The 17,196-nt window shown below is 44.6% G+C and overlaps 2 protein-coding genes across 2 annotated transcripts in view; one reads left to right on the top strand and one right to left on the bottom strand.

The window, feature by feature from the left end:
• parpbp (PARP1 binding protein) overlaps nt 1-13,592 on the top strand; it is a 15,910-nt gene extending 2,318 nt beyond the window's left edge. Inside the window, exons 3-11 of the mRNA XM_074625456.1 lie at nt 67-300; nt 400-504; nt 1,579-1,749; nt 1,888-2,042; nt 4,953-5,136; nt 5,278-5,459; nt 7,030-7,111; nt 12,383-12,572; nt 13,039-13,592. Coding sequence (XP_074481557.1) covers nt 67-300; nt 400-504; nt 1,579-1,749; nt 1,888-2,042; nt 4,953-5,136; nt 5,278-5,459; nt 7,030-7,111; nt 12,383-12,572; nt 13,039-13,361 — 1,626 coding nt within the window. The 3' untranslated portion in view covers nt 13,362-13,592. The remainder of the gene's footprint in view (nt 1-66; nt 301-399; nt 505-1,578; nt 1,750-1,887; nt 2,043-4,952; nt 5,137-5,277; nt 5,460-7,029; nt 7,112-12,382; nt 12,573-13,038) is intronic.
• On the bottom strand, nt 13,571-16,545 carry pmch (pro-melanin-concentrating hormone). Its single transcript, XM_074625457.1, has 3 exons — nt 16,245-16,545; nt 13,840-13,981; nt 13,571-13,755 (listed from the first exon to the last, which is right to left on the bottom strand). Exons 1-3 carry the CDS (start codon nt 16,485-16,487, stop codon nt 13,706-13,708), a joined length of 435 nt encoding a protein of 144 aa, XP_074481558.1. The 5' UTR covers nt 16,488-16,545; the 3' UTR covers nt 13,571-13,705.
• Between the last annotated feature and the right edge of the window lie 651 nt (nt 16,546-17,196).

Raw genomic sequence — 17,196 nt, 5'->3', positions numbered from 1 at the left:
TGATTGGTTCCAGGCCGTCAGTAATTATGGCTGCTGCTTTCACTGTTTTCTCTCTTCCTGTGACAGCACGGCGGAGAGTTCAAAGTGGCTCTGAGTGATGTCCTGATGGCCTGGAAACACTTACTGTTAGACAAACTTCACCTGCCACCCCCCAACTTTGCACGCTTGGAGAACTATGATCTCATCCTGGAGGTATACGAATCCTTCCTGAAACGCTCCAACACGATGGACCTGGTTGATATCCTCTCCATGTACAAAGAGCTGAGACTGGACTCTGACCCGGAGGAGCCTGTGAGCCCGGTGAGCTGGTTGAAATCAGACCGATTGTGGATGATCAGATTAGAGATAAGCCCAATCAATTTATCTCTGTAATTCCGTTTCTTTTATTCTTCTGCAAAGATCCAGCTGTTTGAGTTCTTATCAGGCAACATGGAGGTCTCCGAGCTGCCAGACTCTTCGGTCCCGTCAACACCGTCTAGTAAAAGCCGGCCCTGCAGCTCACAGGTAGTCACACACTCATAAAAGGTGCAACTCATTTCATAAGAAACCCCTCTTTCCACTTTGCCCTCTACCCTCGTATAAAGTTTTCTTCAGGAAAATGAAATGCTTTTTCTCCTGCTGGCAACAATCCACGCATTTACTTTCCCAGTACTCAGTGTACTTAATTTCAGTCTGGAATCCATTCTGCTCTTATTGACAGGAACTCTATATCATATCACTTAGATTTAAGAGCGCAATGTGAATTCAATTACCAGGCAGATGTTTAAAACAACACAATGTGGGGCTGGACAAGGGCTTCTGTAACAGAGTCTCTTTCCTCCACTCTTCTCTGTCACTTGTGAATTTATGAGTTTTTTAATGGAGGCTTGCTGCTGCACTACCAGCGAAAGTGATGTAATTTTTCTGGAGTTTAATGCGGGCTGTCAGCTGCTGTTTTTAGTGGTTTTACTCAGGCTGTAAAGCTGCTGTCTGTTTATGGTAGTTTATAAAAACAACCTGGACTGGACTCAAGCCAAACGTGTACTTAAATAATAGTTTGATATGTTGGGAAATATATTGATTTGTTTTCTGGTGGCGAATTAGATGAGAAAACCCAACATGTTCTCATTAGGGCTGTCACTCGATTAAAATATTGAATTGCAATTAATCGCATGATTGTTCATAGTTAATTGCGATTAATCGCACATTTTTTATCTGTTCAAAATGTACCGTAAAGGGAGATTTGGCAAGAAATGCTCTTCATTCACATATCTTGAGGTCAGAGGTCAAGGGACCCCTTTTTAAAATGGCCTTGCCAGTTTTTCCTCGCCAAAATTTTGCATAAGTTTGGAGCATTATTTAACCTCCTTCCTGACAAACTAGTATGACATAGTATGACACCAATGGATTCCTTAGGTTTTCTAGTTTCATATGATACTTTACCAGTATCTTGCTTTAAAACTGAGCCCGCTACAACACGTTATTATCGGGTTAACTTTGACAGCCCTAGAATAAGTATATTTCCCAAATTGTTGAATGTTTTCTAACCACAAACTAATGGTATACTCTCATAATGTTTAATGTATTCATTATCAATAGATGAAACTGGCAGTGAGAAGAGTTTTCTGCTCCTATCTGAGTTTGCTTGTGAACGCCAACAACGACATGGCCTTGGCGCTAACCCTTGACGTCCCCAGTCGCACTCTTGAACGCCAGGCATTTACTGACGTAAAGCACGCTGCACGTAACAACAACACTTCTCTTTTCCTGGTAAGAAAACACCCACGCTCAGCATTAGCGATGATGTATTCACACGTTACATCACTAGAAAACCAAAAAACGATGACGTTAAAAGTGGAGTAATCCTCTCTGGCACAACGTTCGGGTCTCTCTCTTGTGTTTTTGCAGGCTGTGACATCTTTTGTGAGGGCCATCCAGCTCGGAGGGAAGGGCTACGCTCCAGCTGAGTCGGACCCACTGAGGAAACATGTCAAAGGCCTGTCTGACTTTGTCCAGTTTCTAGACAACCTGGAAGAAATACTGGGGGAGATTCCTGACCCAAGGTACACAATGCAGCTTAATCCAGGCTTCCACTCGCTCCCGGTCTTACTGTTGAGGTAATGCCTCTCTACTGTAAATCGAGGGAGGCAGCGATGTGCTCCATTCAGGACTGAACTTTTAATTTTGCCCCGGTGGTCCTACAGTACTTTAAAAGACTTTGTCATAATTGTGCCTTAAACCCAGACCAGATTAGACAGCAACTTCACAGTTCACGGAGAGTTCATCAGGTCCGTTCTGGTGAACTGATCCTCGTGCTAAAGCAGGAGAACATCAAGCCACTAACAGTCACTGCAATCTTCTCGTCTGTGGTCCAGTCAGAGACACTCTGAATTACAAAAGGCATCCACAAGTAACCAAACAAATTACAGTAGTGTGGTCGACAATCATCAACGGTTTTCTCTTTGAATGAAATCAAATATATAAAAAAAGGAATTACAGTTTCAAAACGTGACAAAGTACACTAAGAAACACTAAAAGGAAGAGGTCGACAGTTGGATGAGAAGATCAACACCACTTTCATATTTGTCACTTAAATATACAGTAAGGCTACAGCCAGCTGCTGGTTAGCCTAGTTTAGCACAAAGACTGGAAACAGGGCTTTCATTAGTTTCATTATCAATTAATCTGCAGATTATTTTCTAGATTAATATATTAATTGTGTGGTCTGTAAAATGTCAGAAAATAATGAAAAATCCCAGTTTCTCAAAGTCTCAATGTCTTGTTTTGTCAGTCCAAAACCCAAAGATATTTAGTTTAACATTATATAAAACAGAGAAAATCTCCATATTTAAGATTGACTAATCTTTGCAGCTCGAGCCAGGTACAGTAACTTCCTGGAGTCTCTGCTTGTTGCCCTGGGATCACGAGTATAAAGTTATTTTTATTTTATTTTTAAAGGTTCTAATTTCCTTAAACAGCTGGGCACTGTAGTTTTTATCAATCCCTCCTCAAACAGGAGGAAATAGTGCATTTGTTGGGGACTATTTTCAGCGGCGGATTAATCCACAATTGGTGCTCTGGTGAGTATTTCCAGCAGCCGGACGGTGTATTTGTGGGATTGAGTCAAAGTAAACTACAATGTTTGTGTTCATAGTGCAACAGTGTTGCTCACTGATGTGTTTTAAGATTTTTTGGACGACAATGGAGCTCTATGACACAGAAGAATACGATATATATATAAGCCTCAATTCAGGGTTAGTTTTTTGTTTTTTTCATGGGATTTGATGGCAAATAGAATAATATAAAATATCACCAGACTTTATGTTTGGAATGACTTTTTCCCTTCATGCTCCAAATTGAGAAATTCAGATTGAAATAAAATCATGAAATGGTTGCAGCAGGGATAAATCACTTATTTCAAATAATGCATCGTTACAAAATGCTGTATTTACTTTGATTGATGTCTAATACTCATATACACATTTACAGAGAAATCATCCCTGAGCTGATCAGGGGAAAAGAGAGATTCCAAGAAAAGTTGCTCCGGTATCTGGCAGCGACGGAGGTCAAACACACTGAACACTCGTGATTAATGACTGAGAGGGATTTTCTTTGAATTGCTTCACTTCCTGATATTAGAGTTCAGGTTATAATTCTGTTTCCTCTCTGGTGTCGCCAATTCATGAAATCCCTTGAAAATAAAATTCTCAGCTCTGTGTTAGGAGTATTTACAGCCTGCAGACACCGGTTTGCTCTGGAATCACACCTGTGATCATAAAAATCCACCTGTCCTACTTACTCACCGTAATGACTCCCATCTAAGCTGCTCATGATAACATTTGGATTGCTAAAGCATGTTCATCTTCCGCCACATCAAAGCCCGTCTTTTGTTAAATAACTTCCCTCTTTCTTTGATGAATTATCATCAAACCTCTCTCTCTCTCCCTCTCTCCATACCATTACAGATTATTTTGAATGTCAAAGCATTTGGCACCACAACAAAAGCGGTTATCAGAAATGATTTAGCCGCTCAATCATGCGAGGGGTCGAGCTTTTTTTCTGAGGTGAAGCCGTTGAAGGCGCCCTTTGTAGCGGTCCCAGTAGCGACGTGGCGAGACATAACAACACATTGTGGTGTTTGTGTAGTAGTGGCCTCGCCTCCCGCTGCTCTTCTGAGGGTTCTCAGTTCATGCAGGCTGATGAGACGCTGATGAACCGGGCCAACATGTGTCTTTCAACAGGCAGTGCCTTTACGCTCTCGGTGGAGTACTGTATTTCCTCATACAAACACCTTCTATGGAGAGTTCAGGGCCCCTTGTTCGCCGAACATCTGTTTTCCCAAGTGATTCTGTTACTGAGCCCCGCTCGCTCACATCAGAGCCGGGTCAGGGTTGGACCACCGCCTCTCCCCACCTTACTGCGAGCATGCTTTAGTGCACTTGACTGTTACAGAAGTGATATGTTGCTATGATTTTTGGACATGCGGCGCAGACTGTGTGCGAGCGTGGGGCGAAAATCCCCCAAAACTATAAAGAGGAAAATCCTGGAGTTTGTCTGCTGACAGTCGATCGGTGAGCGCAGTGACCGTGCCCAGGGTGACTTTAACGGGGATTTGGAGCACATTTTCTCCTTCATAACTGTTAACATTGGCACGGCCGCGTTACAGTGAAATAAAGCTCAACTGGATGTTAACACCGAAACAATTACTCTGAGCCCTTAAAGTCAGTGTCCAATTAATTGAAAGTGAAGCTGCAGTATATCTTTTGAAGACATTCAGGCTGAGGCCTGGCTTCTCTGGGTTCTCAGTTTTTAGGAGAGTTATTCATGTTGGCAAATATTGGCTGAACTCTTGAACACTATTAATTCCATCCAGATGAAAACCTGCAGAAGAAAGAGTGTATCGCTGTCCAAAACAAACACTTTTCTCTACCTACGTCTCTCCCAAGCACATGACATTGTGTTTTAATTCTCAGTGTATGTGGAGCCAGGCTGGTGGCCGCCATCAGGGCAGCGCTGGTGAAGGGACGCAGCAGCGAAGACGCCGTGTACGCCGCGGCCGAAGAAACGACGAAAGAGCTGAAGGAGAGGATCTGCCAGCTACACCAGATCCAGAAACAGATTGCTAATGGAAGCGGGACGGGGATAAGCCCTGCCAGGGTAATGTATAACCTCTTGCTCGCCAGCCAGTCAGCTACACTTTTGGCTTTCCATACATCCACACAAAACCCCACTTCATCTCCTCTAACAGTCAGCCATGTGAGCTGACAGTGTTCTGATTGTAGCTGTGTTGCTCCGCAGCCAAAGGCGCACGCAGTCAATCACAGCACGGCGTACGGAGGTCGGGACACTGTGAAGGTGCTGATGGCGCTGCTGGATGAAGAAGCGCTGAGTCCTCCGAGTCGGAACAAGGCAGACCTGCTGTCTGAGGACCAGCCTGTCCTCAGCAGAGCAGAGGGGACCTGCGTCCTCAACTTGTTCAGGTTGGCACAAACAGTATGTGTAATAACGAGCAGACGGTATGTTTTTAAAGGGACAGTGTGTAGGATTTGGTGACATCTAGTGGTGTGGTTGCAGATTGCAACCAACTGAGTACCCCTCTGCTCACTCCTCCCTTTCCAACACTGCAGTAACGTGAGCCGCCGAGAGCAAAACTGCGTTAACGCCATTGACCTCGCTCAGAGTTCATCCTTACCATAATAACACTATATTAAAAGCAAAGGATGTCAGACAGTGGATGGCGGTACCACGGTTTTGCACTCTGCGGCTCACGTTACCGCAGTTTCACAAGCACGTCGGAGAACTACTGACTTTGGCGATCCATAACTTGTATACCTTTTGGCACGTTTCAACCAAGCAGACCAGGTCAGTTCAGTTCGTTACACATTAAAACGGTTATTTTAGCGTTTCCATTAGCAAAAGTTGTTGATGGAACCAATAGAACCGCTCCATTCTTGGTACCACCTCGGTCGAGGTTCCAAGCGAAGTTGAGCCGATCTAAAAAAAGCATAGCAGATCACCGATTGGTCAGAGAGAATCATCACTAGCGTGACATGGGACATCCCGCACAAACCCGCCAAGTGACCATCAATAGGAACGAAGTACAGATCCTCTGTTTGGTTGAGTCCCTTTGAAGATGACTTCACGGTGCCTTTTTAAACGTGCCGTCGGGGCTTCCGTAAGGTTGTGATGTCACAACTATACAGTTACTGGTTGAAGCGCCGCTAAACTCTGTAGCCAACACACACACAGTGAGTCCTCAGCTCAGTGACACTGTGAAGACGGCAAAAGCGCAGATACGGAAGACCGGAAAACGCTTACCAATCAGAGGCTTTTTCGGGAGGGGGTCTTAAAGAGACAGGCGCTAAAACGGAGCGTTTCAGACAGAGGGTGAATACGGGCATATTCAGACAGACAGTATGAGAAAACAAATGTGTTTTTCGAACATTAAAGCATGTAAACATGTTCTAGTAGAAACCCAAAATAGAAGTATGAACCCTGAAAATGAGCATAACATGTCCCCTTTAAATTCGCTTTGTTTCAGTACAACACTGGCAAATTAAATATATTTTACTATGAAAAAGTCGCAGAGCTTTGAATTAGATTTGACTGTTTTCACTACGGCAGGATTCAGTGAGAGTGGGAAAGCCCCTGAAACAGCAATTAGACCAACATGAGACTGTACAACTCTGCACTGAAACCATATGGAGGAAAATCCTCCCACACCACACTGGAACAATTTCTCTGGTCAAACATCTGAAATAAAAATAATAATATTAAAAAAAATAGCCACTGGCTGTGGTCGGGGGGGAACCTACATTATGTCGGAGGTGCATGACATTGGATGGCTGAAATCCAATTCGCTGCAAAAGCCTAAAATCAGCTCAGTCTGACGCGAGTAAAAACATCTTTTCGAATGTCTGATCATGTGAAGCTGCGATGAAGAAAGAACAGTAGTGGGTCGATTTCTTGGTTAGTGTGACCATGTAACCTTCTTGCTTTTCTAATTTATAAACCTCTTGTCTTTGCCTCTCATTGTGGCTCGCCCCTCAGATCCCCTGAAGTGTCTACTGGATGTTCTCCAGAACCTCTAAAGAACCGAGTCCAGAGCCGGCTAGATCTGCTCAAACCCAAGGTAACGTGGGCCCCTTCATCCAAGAGCCCCAAATCCAAACCATCAGTTACTTCAAATTGAATCAGATGTGCAAACATTGAAAATAATGTCTTTACATCCTGTAATTTCTCCCTGGTATTATATTATTTATTTGCTTAGCTGAAGCTCCCATCTTAACTGACTTCCACCGTTCCCGTTTGCACAGCTGTGTTTTAGCTCTTAGTGTTGGTTTGAGAGTGCTGTTTAAATCCAGGGCATGAAACGACTTATTCGTGGGGGATTCAAACCATTAACCAGTCCTGATGATAAGTTATCCTATTGTCAGGGCTCAGCTCCATCTGCTTACGGTGCACAATATAACACACTGTATATCTGATATCGATATCTCCGTCTTCCTTCCTGGCTGAGAGCTCAGCTCTTCTGTCTTTGTACCTGGATGCTTTCTGGGATCCGTGTGAGAGAATCTGTCTCATTGTGATCATACAGCCTTTGTTAACAATAACTATTGAGTATACCGACTTTACTGTTTGTGTGCTTTAGTTGTTGCAATTTCATCTGTTACCAGCGAAGAGGATTATTTCATCAGACTCTTGATTTAGCACTCGCAGTTATCATAACAAACACTCAGTGGTGGAAAGTAGCTTCTACTCCACCAAACAGCTGACTTTTGAGGCTGATGCATGTGCCGTTGTAACCAGGAATCAGCGTGGTTGGTTGTTCAGTTGCAGAAAATACTACGAAGGAAGAACAGCAATGGCGAAAGGTAAGCTTCTGCTTGGAGCGACGACGTGATAGGGGCTTGACGAATCAGGGAAGGACACGTCATGACTGATGAGACACGAACATGTGTGTTTGTTTCATCGTTGCTAAAGGTCTCAATTTCTGTCCGTCCAGACTACAACGCAACCCCGGAATTTTAAAACTAAAACGGGGTCAGCGGCGTTACCAACGTTTTCGTTTTAGGGGCTCAAAAACGGCGGACTAGTGTGGACGCTAGGTGTAAACATAGCAAAAGTTCCATCCATCCATCCATCTTCAACCGCTTATCCGGGGTCGGGTCGCGGGGGCAACAGCTCCAGCAGGGGACCCCAAACTTCCCTTTCCCGGGCCACATTAACCAGCTCTGACTGGGGGATCCCGAGGCGTTCCCAGGCCAGAGTAGAGATATAATCTCTCCACCTAGTCCTGGGTCTTCCCCGTGGTCTCCTCCCAGCTGGTCGTGCCTGGAACACCTACCAAGGGAGGCGCCCAGGAGGCATCCGTACTAGATGCCCGAACCACCTCAACTGGCTCCTTTCGACGCAAAGGAGCAAGGACTCTACTCCGAGTCCCTCACGGATGACTGAGCTTCTTACCCTATCTCTAAGGGAGACGCCAGCCACCCTCCTGAGGAAACCCATTTCGGCCGCTTGCACCCGCGACCTCGTTCTTTCAGTCATGACCCAACCCTCATGACCATAGGTGAGAGTAGGAACGAAGATTGACCGGTAGATCGAGAGCTTTGCCTTCCGGCTCAGCTCTCTTTTCGTCACAACGGTGCGGTAAAGCGAATGCAATACCGCCCCTGCTGCTCCGATTCTCCGACCAATCTCACGTTCCATCGTCCCCTCACTCGCGAACAAGACCCCGAGATACTTAAACTCCTTCACTTGGGGTAAGGACTCATTCCCTACCCGGAGTAGGCAATCCATCGGTTTCCTGCTGAGAACCATGGCCTCAGATTTAGAGGTGCTGATTCTCATCCCGACTGCGTCACACTCGGCTGCGAACCGATCCAGTGAGTGCTGGAGGTCGCAGACCGATGATGCCAACAGGACCACATCATCTGCAAAAAGCAGCGATGAGATCCTCAGCACACCGATCTGCAAACCCTCCTCCACCCGACTACGCCTCGATATCCTGTCCATGAATATCACGAACAGGATTGGTGACAAAGCGCAGCCCTGGCGGAGGCCAACCCCCACCGGAAACGAGTCCGACTTACTGCCGAGGATCCGAACACAGCTCTCGCTTTGGGCGTACAGGGATTGGATGGCCCTGAGAAGTGCCCCCCTCACCCCATACTCCCGCAGCACCCCCCACGTAGCAAAAGTTATCTGTTATAAAACGTATTAGTGTGGATGTAGCCTGAGGCTGCATTCACACCAGATCAGGCGTTGCGGCGATTTGTCACAGGGTTGTGCAGCGGTGTTTGAGAGTCGCTTTAATGGCCCATTAACTGCGACGATTAAGCATTTTCGCTGCTCCACCTTATCTGGTGTGAATGCAGCCTGAGAGCGCAGACTTCCGCCAAGGCCGTTCCCATAAGTCGAGCCCCAAGATTCGGATCCCTCCAAAATGTACTTCCTTTGCCCACGCTACACCCTCACACCAAATTTTATGAAAATCGGGCCTGCAGTTTTTCCATAATCCTGCTGACAAACAAACCGAACCGATAACACAACCTCCTTGGCAAAAGGTAACAAACAATACCCATATCTCTGACTGAACTGTCAGCGGTTGATTGCATTGTGGGTAATGAAGGTTTTGACAAGAAAGAGGAATGCATGGAATAAAAAAGACTGTGATTCTGCTGCACCGATTTTGATTGTTTTTGAATCCAGTATTGATCTTGCTTTTGCAGCTCCAACATTATGCTGCTTACATACTAATACATCTGTATAATCCAATTATATAATCATTATAATATCACCCTGAAAGGGGTCGTTCTGCACCCTAATAATATTTCTACTTTTGATACTTTCATACTTTAATTTTGAATGCATGACTTAATCTTGTAACAGAGTATTTTTACAGTGTGGTACTGCAACACCTTTAAGAGTACTTCTTCCATCTCTGCATGCACAACAGAATCGCTGAGTCACCAGAAAACCACTGACCAGACCAGCTTTAGGTTTTAAGCTCTTTCAACATGAAGCAGCTCCACTGTGTGAACTCCTTCTGAACATGTATGCTAAACACATTTTGTGAAATGGCTCCTTTATTTGATTGCGCTAGCAGATGTCATTTTAGCTCCCCACAATCTGGCTGCCTTCCTGTGTGAGTGCGCTGTAATGGTCCCTGGGCAGCTCACCGCTTCCTGAACTCGGCGAGCGGAAGCTTTCTGCATCAATTTCACTTTGAAGATGCCATATCAGTCGCGTAATTCGACTAGCAAGGGAAACTTGAAAGGTTATTGTTTCCTGTTGTCTGCCGAATGACTTTATCCCAGACTTCTCCAGCGGTTTCATCATGCACTGACGTCAACTGGCACACGGAGATGGACTGATTTAGTTTCTGCTTTTGGGGCGTTTCCAAATCTCTGTCTCCGTGCCACAAATGATCCAAATAACTTTTAAACGATTGAGTGTTCTGTGACGTCAGTGATGATGCATTTGATCACGTGATAATGGTATATATTTCAGAGTGATAATATTAATGGTGCACCTGTTCTCACTTCTATCACCTGCGTGTCAAGACACAAAGCTGCAGAAATTGCTTGCACCTGCTCCCTGGAAGTACTAGCAGGAATGTCTCGGTCCGGTGTCTCCGGGTCGGGCGGTGTGCAGGGGTTATTTCAGGACAGCCATCTTCGGAGGAATGAGGGCAGTCTGACCACACGGTGCCATGTTGCGCTCCCACCTGTTGTAATTGGATTAGACGTTCTCCGTCAGTCATAGTTTGGCCGTGTTCACTCTCCCATCCCCTCCCATTGTTTCAGGGGCGTGTCAGATATGTTTTATTAGCATGCAACCAGGGCAGCATACGTTTTTAGCTCCATTATTGAAGTGTGCCTTGTTCTTAGGGTCGCTGTTGTTTTAGGTGCTCTTTTAAGAAGTTCTTTTGAAAAAGCACAGAGGCTTTGATCCCTTTGTGCTCCACGGACCCACCCAGCTTTGCTCGCTGTATTTCTTCCCCTACGATTTCTCCTCCCCACTGTGGCCCGCTGGCCTGAAGGGTGAAATCCTTGGATTGTGATAATCCCAAGCAGGCGTAGATCAAACAGTGGGTTTGAAAAGCCGTGGATCTGTGTGCCCCCAGGGCCAGGATTGTAGTCTTCACTATCATTCACTCTGTTATCACTAACTAGGATTTTTAATGAGGTGCTGCTCTACTGTCTCAGACAGTAATTGTGATCAGATTGAGGAAAACGGTTTCTCCTGTTTTAAAGTGTAAAGTTGGACTAATGAATGATTCGGCACCCTTTATCAGTGACTAAAGCGATCACCAGGTGGCCTGTAATCGGTTTGAAAAGTCACATAGTAAAAAGAAAATGTATATAGGTTAGCAGCAGAAAAGATTGATTTGAAACACTACTAATAATGTCTCGCTATTTTTCATTTGATTTTTGGCGTGAAAATCAAACGTAGTGCTGATGTCAGACTCCGGCGGACCATGTTTGTGTCAAATTATTGATTCCTTAAGTGAGAAGCCTTGTAATAACTGGGATAAAGTACAGCTAGCGGGTCACTGTTGTGAAATAAACCCCGACAGGGCGATGCAAGACCCTGACGCAATGACTGGCCCGCTGTACGGTATCCCTTACATAAATCGTGCACCAGCAAGTTGGTAAATAATCTTCAAAATTAACAGGAATTACAATTGAAGTGCAACAAATTGGCCAAAACTTAAACAGGAACTAAAATTCCAGTATATAATATATATAGTATATAAACATAGAAGAGAATTGAATAGATCGGCCCCATTTTCACGATACCAGATCCAGCTATTTGAGTTCGTATCGGCCTGATATCCGATATCCGTATCCGGGCATCTATGCATGAATATCTTTGCGTTGTGGACAAAACAAGACATTAGAGGACGTCATCTTGGGCTTTGGGAAACACTGATTAACATTTTCGACCATTTTCTGACATTTATTAAACCAAACAACTAATCGATTAATGGAGAAAAATAACAGACAGATTATTAGATTATTAAATCGACAATAAAAATAATTGTTAGTTGCAGCCGTACATTTTATTTTATTATTATTGAAATGTGTAGACAACTACTGGATGGGTTGCCATGAACTTTGGTACAGATATTCATGGTTCAAAGAGGATGCATCCTAATGACTTTGGTGATCCCCGGACTTTTCATGTAATGCCACCATGAGGTTAAAATTGGGGATTTTTTTTTGGTGAAATATCTTCCTATGAAATTTAGTACAGACATATTTGAAATTTTAGTTTGTTCCAAACACCAAAGTAAAAGCTAGGCCAGCTTCCCTAAGTCATTGTAACTGATCATCATCGTCGCCATATCATATCATATCAGCTGGATTCAAGTTATTTTTTCTCTTTATTCCAGACTAAAGACAGAGGACTTCGATCCCAGTTTGCGTGCACATACACAGATGAAGAACTGCCACTCAACCGTGTGCTGGAGTTCCCCAGCACCAGCCAGGTCCCTACCTGTGTGCACCCGGCACCCAAACCCCAAACCATCCTACCAGCCGTGGATGAGGAGTGCAGCTCTGATGTGGAGGACACGAACAAAGGTACAGATTCAACTTTTGATTTCATGCTTCTTCTTTTTTTGGTGCTCCACTGCATGCGGAGAAAAGCTCAAACACAAGCTATGCAGCGTTCTCTTTCTGCTGGGATGGATTTCTGTTTCCTCTGACGCCACAGAGCTGGACGGAGGCCCAGGCACACCTTCCCAGCCCCGGCCCTGGGACTGGTACTTACCATCAGCCATTAAATGAATCCCCATTCTATAAAACCTGCTCACACCCACATCTGTAGTAAAAACCAAAAAACACACTCTCACACAGACTTTTTGCCCATTTCCCCTTCTGTCTTTTGTTCCATGGGAATTCAGGCTCACATTACATGACAGATTTCAGCTTCATAGAATAAACACACAGCCTGCTAACGTCAGCAGTTTCGTCACAACATTTTCTGTTTTTTTTTTCCCCCTGCTGGGTTGTCACTCTTGCTTTTGCCTTGTTTCAATCTTTCCAGCCAAGTCTGCGTCTGAATGCCCGAATAAGGAGCAGAGTGGCGTGCAGCGGGGGGCTGCGCTCGGGCCAAGAAGTGGAAATGCCCAAAACAGAGGTGCAGGCCTGGGTAGTAGGAAGAAAGCTGGCGCTCAGGTGCAGGGAAAGGGCAACAAGAGGAAGCAGGTGGACTCCGACCAACATGGAGGACCAGAGAACGAGCCTCCACAGAAGAAACAGATCACTAGTGTCTCGGTCAAAATGCCTGGCAAGAATGTCAGCAAGGCCTCGAGTAAGAAGAAGCTGATAGTTGGACAGGGAAAGTTAACCAGCTTCTTCAGAGTCTAATGAGCATTTGTACTGGTTTTTATGATGGTACATACTACTGTGTAGTGTTTGAATGTTCCAATTAATGATGATTTTCAGTCTCCGTTAATCTGTTGTTTTAATCAAGACAACTTTAAATGTATTTAATCACGAGTTTTATAGTTTATATATTTAACTTGTAAAATTCCACAGCGAAATCAATGAAGTATGATGCAGACTTTTCACTTTTAATAAACTTTTTATTTTGTTTTACATGTTTGTGAGCTCTCTTTTTCTTCTCTCAATGCATTTCAGTGTAACATATATAAAGAAGATTTTTTTACAGCACATTCAGGGCAGGACGGCAGCACAGGGGGGGGAAACATTTATACTTCCCAGCAGGGTCGGTACACTCTGCCTATCATACACCGCAGCACTAGAAGCATAAAGAAAGTGGAGAATACTTGCATTAGTAAATATGAACAACAAGAAATTTTATTTTATTTTTGCAGATACTTACTGTCGATGTCGGGGCTTCTGCGATCAGTTTTCAAACTGTGCTCTTCGGGAGTGTAGCTCAAGCTTCGTTCCTTGAGCAGAGGAAGGCTCCGGGTGAAGGCCGAGTTCAGACCGCGAATACTGCGTCCTTTCAGCCCCACGTCCTGAATGAAACACAGTATTGATCAGTGATTACATGTGACACCACGAGACCACACACATTTCCGTACTGCAGCGTCTGAACTCTGGATCGTCCCGGTTGCAGCACAGCTTTTAAAGATTATCTTTTCACTTGCAGCACAGGTGTTGGATCTGTCTTAACCAGCTGATCCAAGCCACAGGAACCCCAAATGGAAGAAATGTGTTTCCCCGTTTTTATTATATCGCAGTGGCCCGTTTTCTTCCACTCCCCCCCCCGGTCCACCCAGATGGCTTTGTTCTCTCCAACATGGCTGCCTGTTCCCCATTACCGCAGAGATAACCACCATGTTCATGACACACAGGAGACGCAACCGCCAGATAAACTCTTTGCACATCGCAGCCAAACGTTTGAGGGAGCACAGATATATCATCATTCTTCCCACTGTGATTCCAATAAACCTTTATAGGCTTGTGATCATTTGACCTTTTCAGCTAATAGTATTTCCCGGTTTTCCAGCGCTGCCGTAAAAGTTTTTCATAGATGTGTATGAAATATTGACTTAACAGTAGACACGAGGACGGTGACCAATTGAAAGGGGTCAAATGTTCAGTCGCAGGATGGAGATAATGTGCTCTTTGTTGTTGTTGAACTATGGTTAGCTGCGGTTGTTTATGGAGAGAAATCTTATACAATGAATAGTTATGATGCGTGACTGTTATTGGCAGAGCTAAAAGGCTGCAAACTGAGATTAGCCAGATACAGTACATTTATTTGGGATACAGTAACTAATAGTCGGCCAAATAGCTGGTAACTTTAGATTGCATTCATTTGATGTTGAGGGAACCACTTTAAAGGGTCGGTTCACACAAATAACAAAAGACAAGATGCTCACAGCATTGACAAATGACACACTGTTGTGACAGCAACCCAAACATTTATCTTATTAAAGCTTTATAAAGCATTATAAATCATTTATTAACCATGAATAAAGCAGCCCTGTCTTTTATAATTACGTTCCCATACAACTACAGTGCATTCTCAATTACGTTTGGATGTTTTGTCATTTTCCTCGTGACGTATCACTAATACGTTTGTAAAAATACGTGTACGGTCGCAGCGAGTGGCGTAGTACAATGAGCGGCGCACAGAGCAAGTTGATGAAATTTAAGTGGAATAATAAGGTCGTGTCTAGAAGGTAACCACAAGTTGGGAAAAACTTGCGAGATGGTTAAGGTTAGGCATTGACCTCGAATGGTTAAGGTTAGGATAGGTCGTCAGGCAGCGAGTCTCGCAAGAGTTTTTGTGAGTTTTTGCCAGATTTCGCAATTTTGGGGTAATAGCTAGTTCACACTACACGACTTTAGCTCAGATTTTCTGCTCCCTGTCAGTTTTTGGAGCCCTCTGACAAAAGCCCCAGATCAAATCAGCGTTGGTTCGATGCTCGCACATCGCTAATGCTTGCAGATGCCTCGCAGACACATTCCAGATATCTAGCATGTTAAATATCTGGACCTGTCGGGGGACTCCGGCCACGAGCTACAACCAACGAGAGCGTGAGACACGGGTTGAGGGGAAAACCTGGGGGAGGAGGGGTTTGGGCAATAGCAACATGGAGCAAAGTTGTTGCACCTAGAGGAATAAATGGTAAAAAAGACATGTGGAAACTGGTGGAAACTGGCTAATATGTAAACATGTGCCAACGATAACATCAGCAAGGTGTCTCGCGTATAGTATCACGTCATTTACCGTGTATTTCTCACGTGTTTTCGTGACAAAACGCAGTTTGGAGACGTCATCGGAGAGTCCTCCTGGCGAAAGATCTTGTCGCCGGTTGGTCATGTAGTGTGAAAACCACAACGACTTAAAGACTCCCGATTACAAGATAGCAGGTTGAGTAGTGTGAACAGTACAGCGGTCCGACCACTTTGAAAGTCGTGTAGTGTGAACTAAGCTTAACACGACTGAATAATAACGTTAACGAAAGTTTCGTGGTATGGTAACGCGTATAGAAAGCAAGAAACACCGGACTTTACCTCAGGAGACCGCTGGATGACGTGTCTGAAATAGTCATTTTAAGCCAAACCAGGATGTTTTTTACTAACCCTAACCCAGCAGTTTTGTTGCCTAAACCTAACTAAGTAGTTTTGTTGTGTTTAAATTTACAACATTAACCACGTGTTCAAAACTGCAACCGTAAGTGCAAAACGTAAACGGAATTGAGAATTGAGACAGTGTTGGAATAAAGGTATTAGTTACAATCTAAACGGCTGCGATGTGACACTTACTGAGATGATGATGATTTTATGGCTCCCATCTTCCTCATCCCTCACGTTGGTGTCCAGCACGAAGCTTCGTCTGTATGCGGGGGGAACCACGGCGGACTCGGTCATGGGCTCATCCCCCAGGAACAGCTGGGCATCGAGCTCCGCTACGCCGTCTTCTACTTTAGTTGCAGGCATGGCTAAGATGCTGCCCAGCTCAGAGAACAGCACCAGAGTGTACAGGACGGAGTGGACAGAGATCATCATATCTGCAATGTTTAGTTCTACCGACCGATCTTGTCTCAGCTAACGAGTGTCATAACTGGGCTCTCGGCCGTCTTATATATTCAGGGAGACGGCATTTTGCTCACAACTTAAAACTGTTAAATGTAAGAAAGAGTCATGTCTCCTGCAGAGGTGCATCCATCTTAAAGGCCGAAGGCCACAGGAAGTTTATAGGTCACAGCTGTTATTCCATTAATAGGTGTTCCTTTGATAAAGAAGACGATGACAAGGTCTATATTGTCTGTTTAGAGATGTGGTGAATTCAAATGGATAAAGAGGTGATACATGGAGGGCTGTTATTTCCACCACATCACAGAGTGGCGTCAAAAAGGCTCACAGGAGGTCAAGGGGCAGGAATTAATTGTGAATCTTTTGCTTCTAAATCCACATGCTGAAATGAGCCCAGCAGGCGAGAGGACAGAGACGCCCGTCGAGTGGTTAAAGTGCGTCATTTTCTCTGAATGGCATCAGGGACACACGATGGAACATCCACAAAAGGTCAGTAACATGTATGAAAGCCTCCAAACTCCACTGGTGAGACTTAACGACAGATTATTGCAGAAAAGTATTATTCGTTATCTTGGTGAGAAGAGTAAACTGCTAACATGCTAAGCTAAGATGGTGAACATGGTACAACCCGATATCAGGCCGAAGCATGTAATAGACCCGCCAGTCCACCAGAGGATAGCGT

The sequence above is a fragment of the Sebastes fasciatus genome, chromosome 23 (assembly GCF_043250625.1).
Source record: "Sebastes fasciatus isolate fSebFas1 chromosome 23, fSebFas1.pri, whole genome shotgun sequence".
NCBI classification, from domain to species: domain Eukaryota; kingdom Metazoa; phylum Chordata; class Actinopteri; order Perciformes; family Sebastidae; genus Sebastes; species Sebastes fasciatus.
This window is presented reverse-complemented; position numbering and strand designations above follow the sequence as displayed.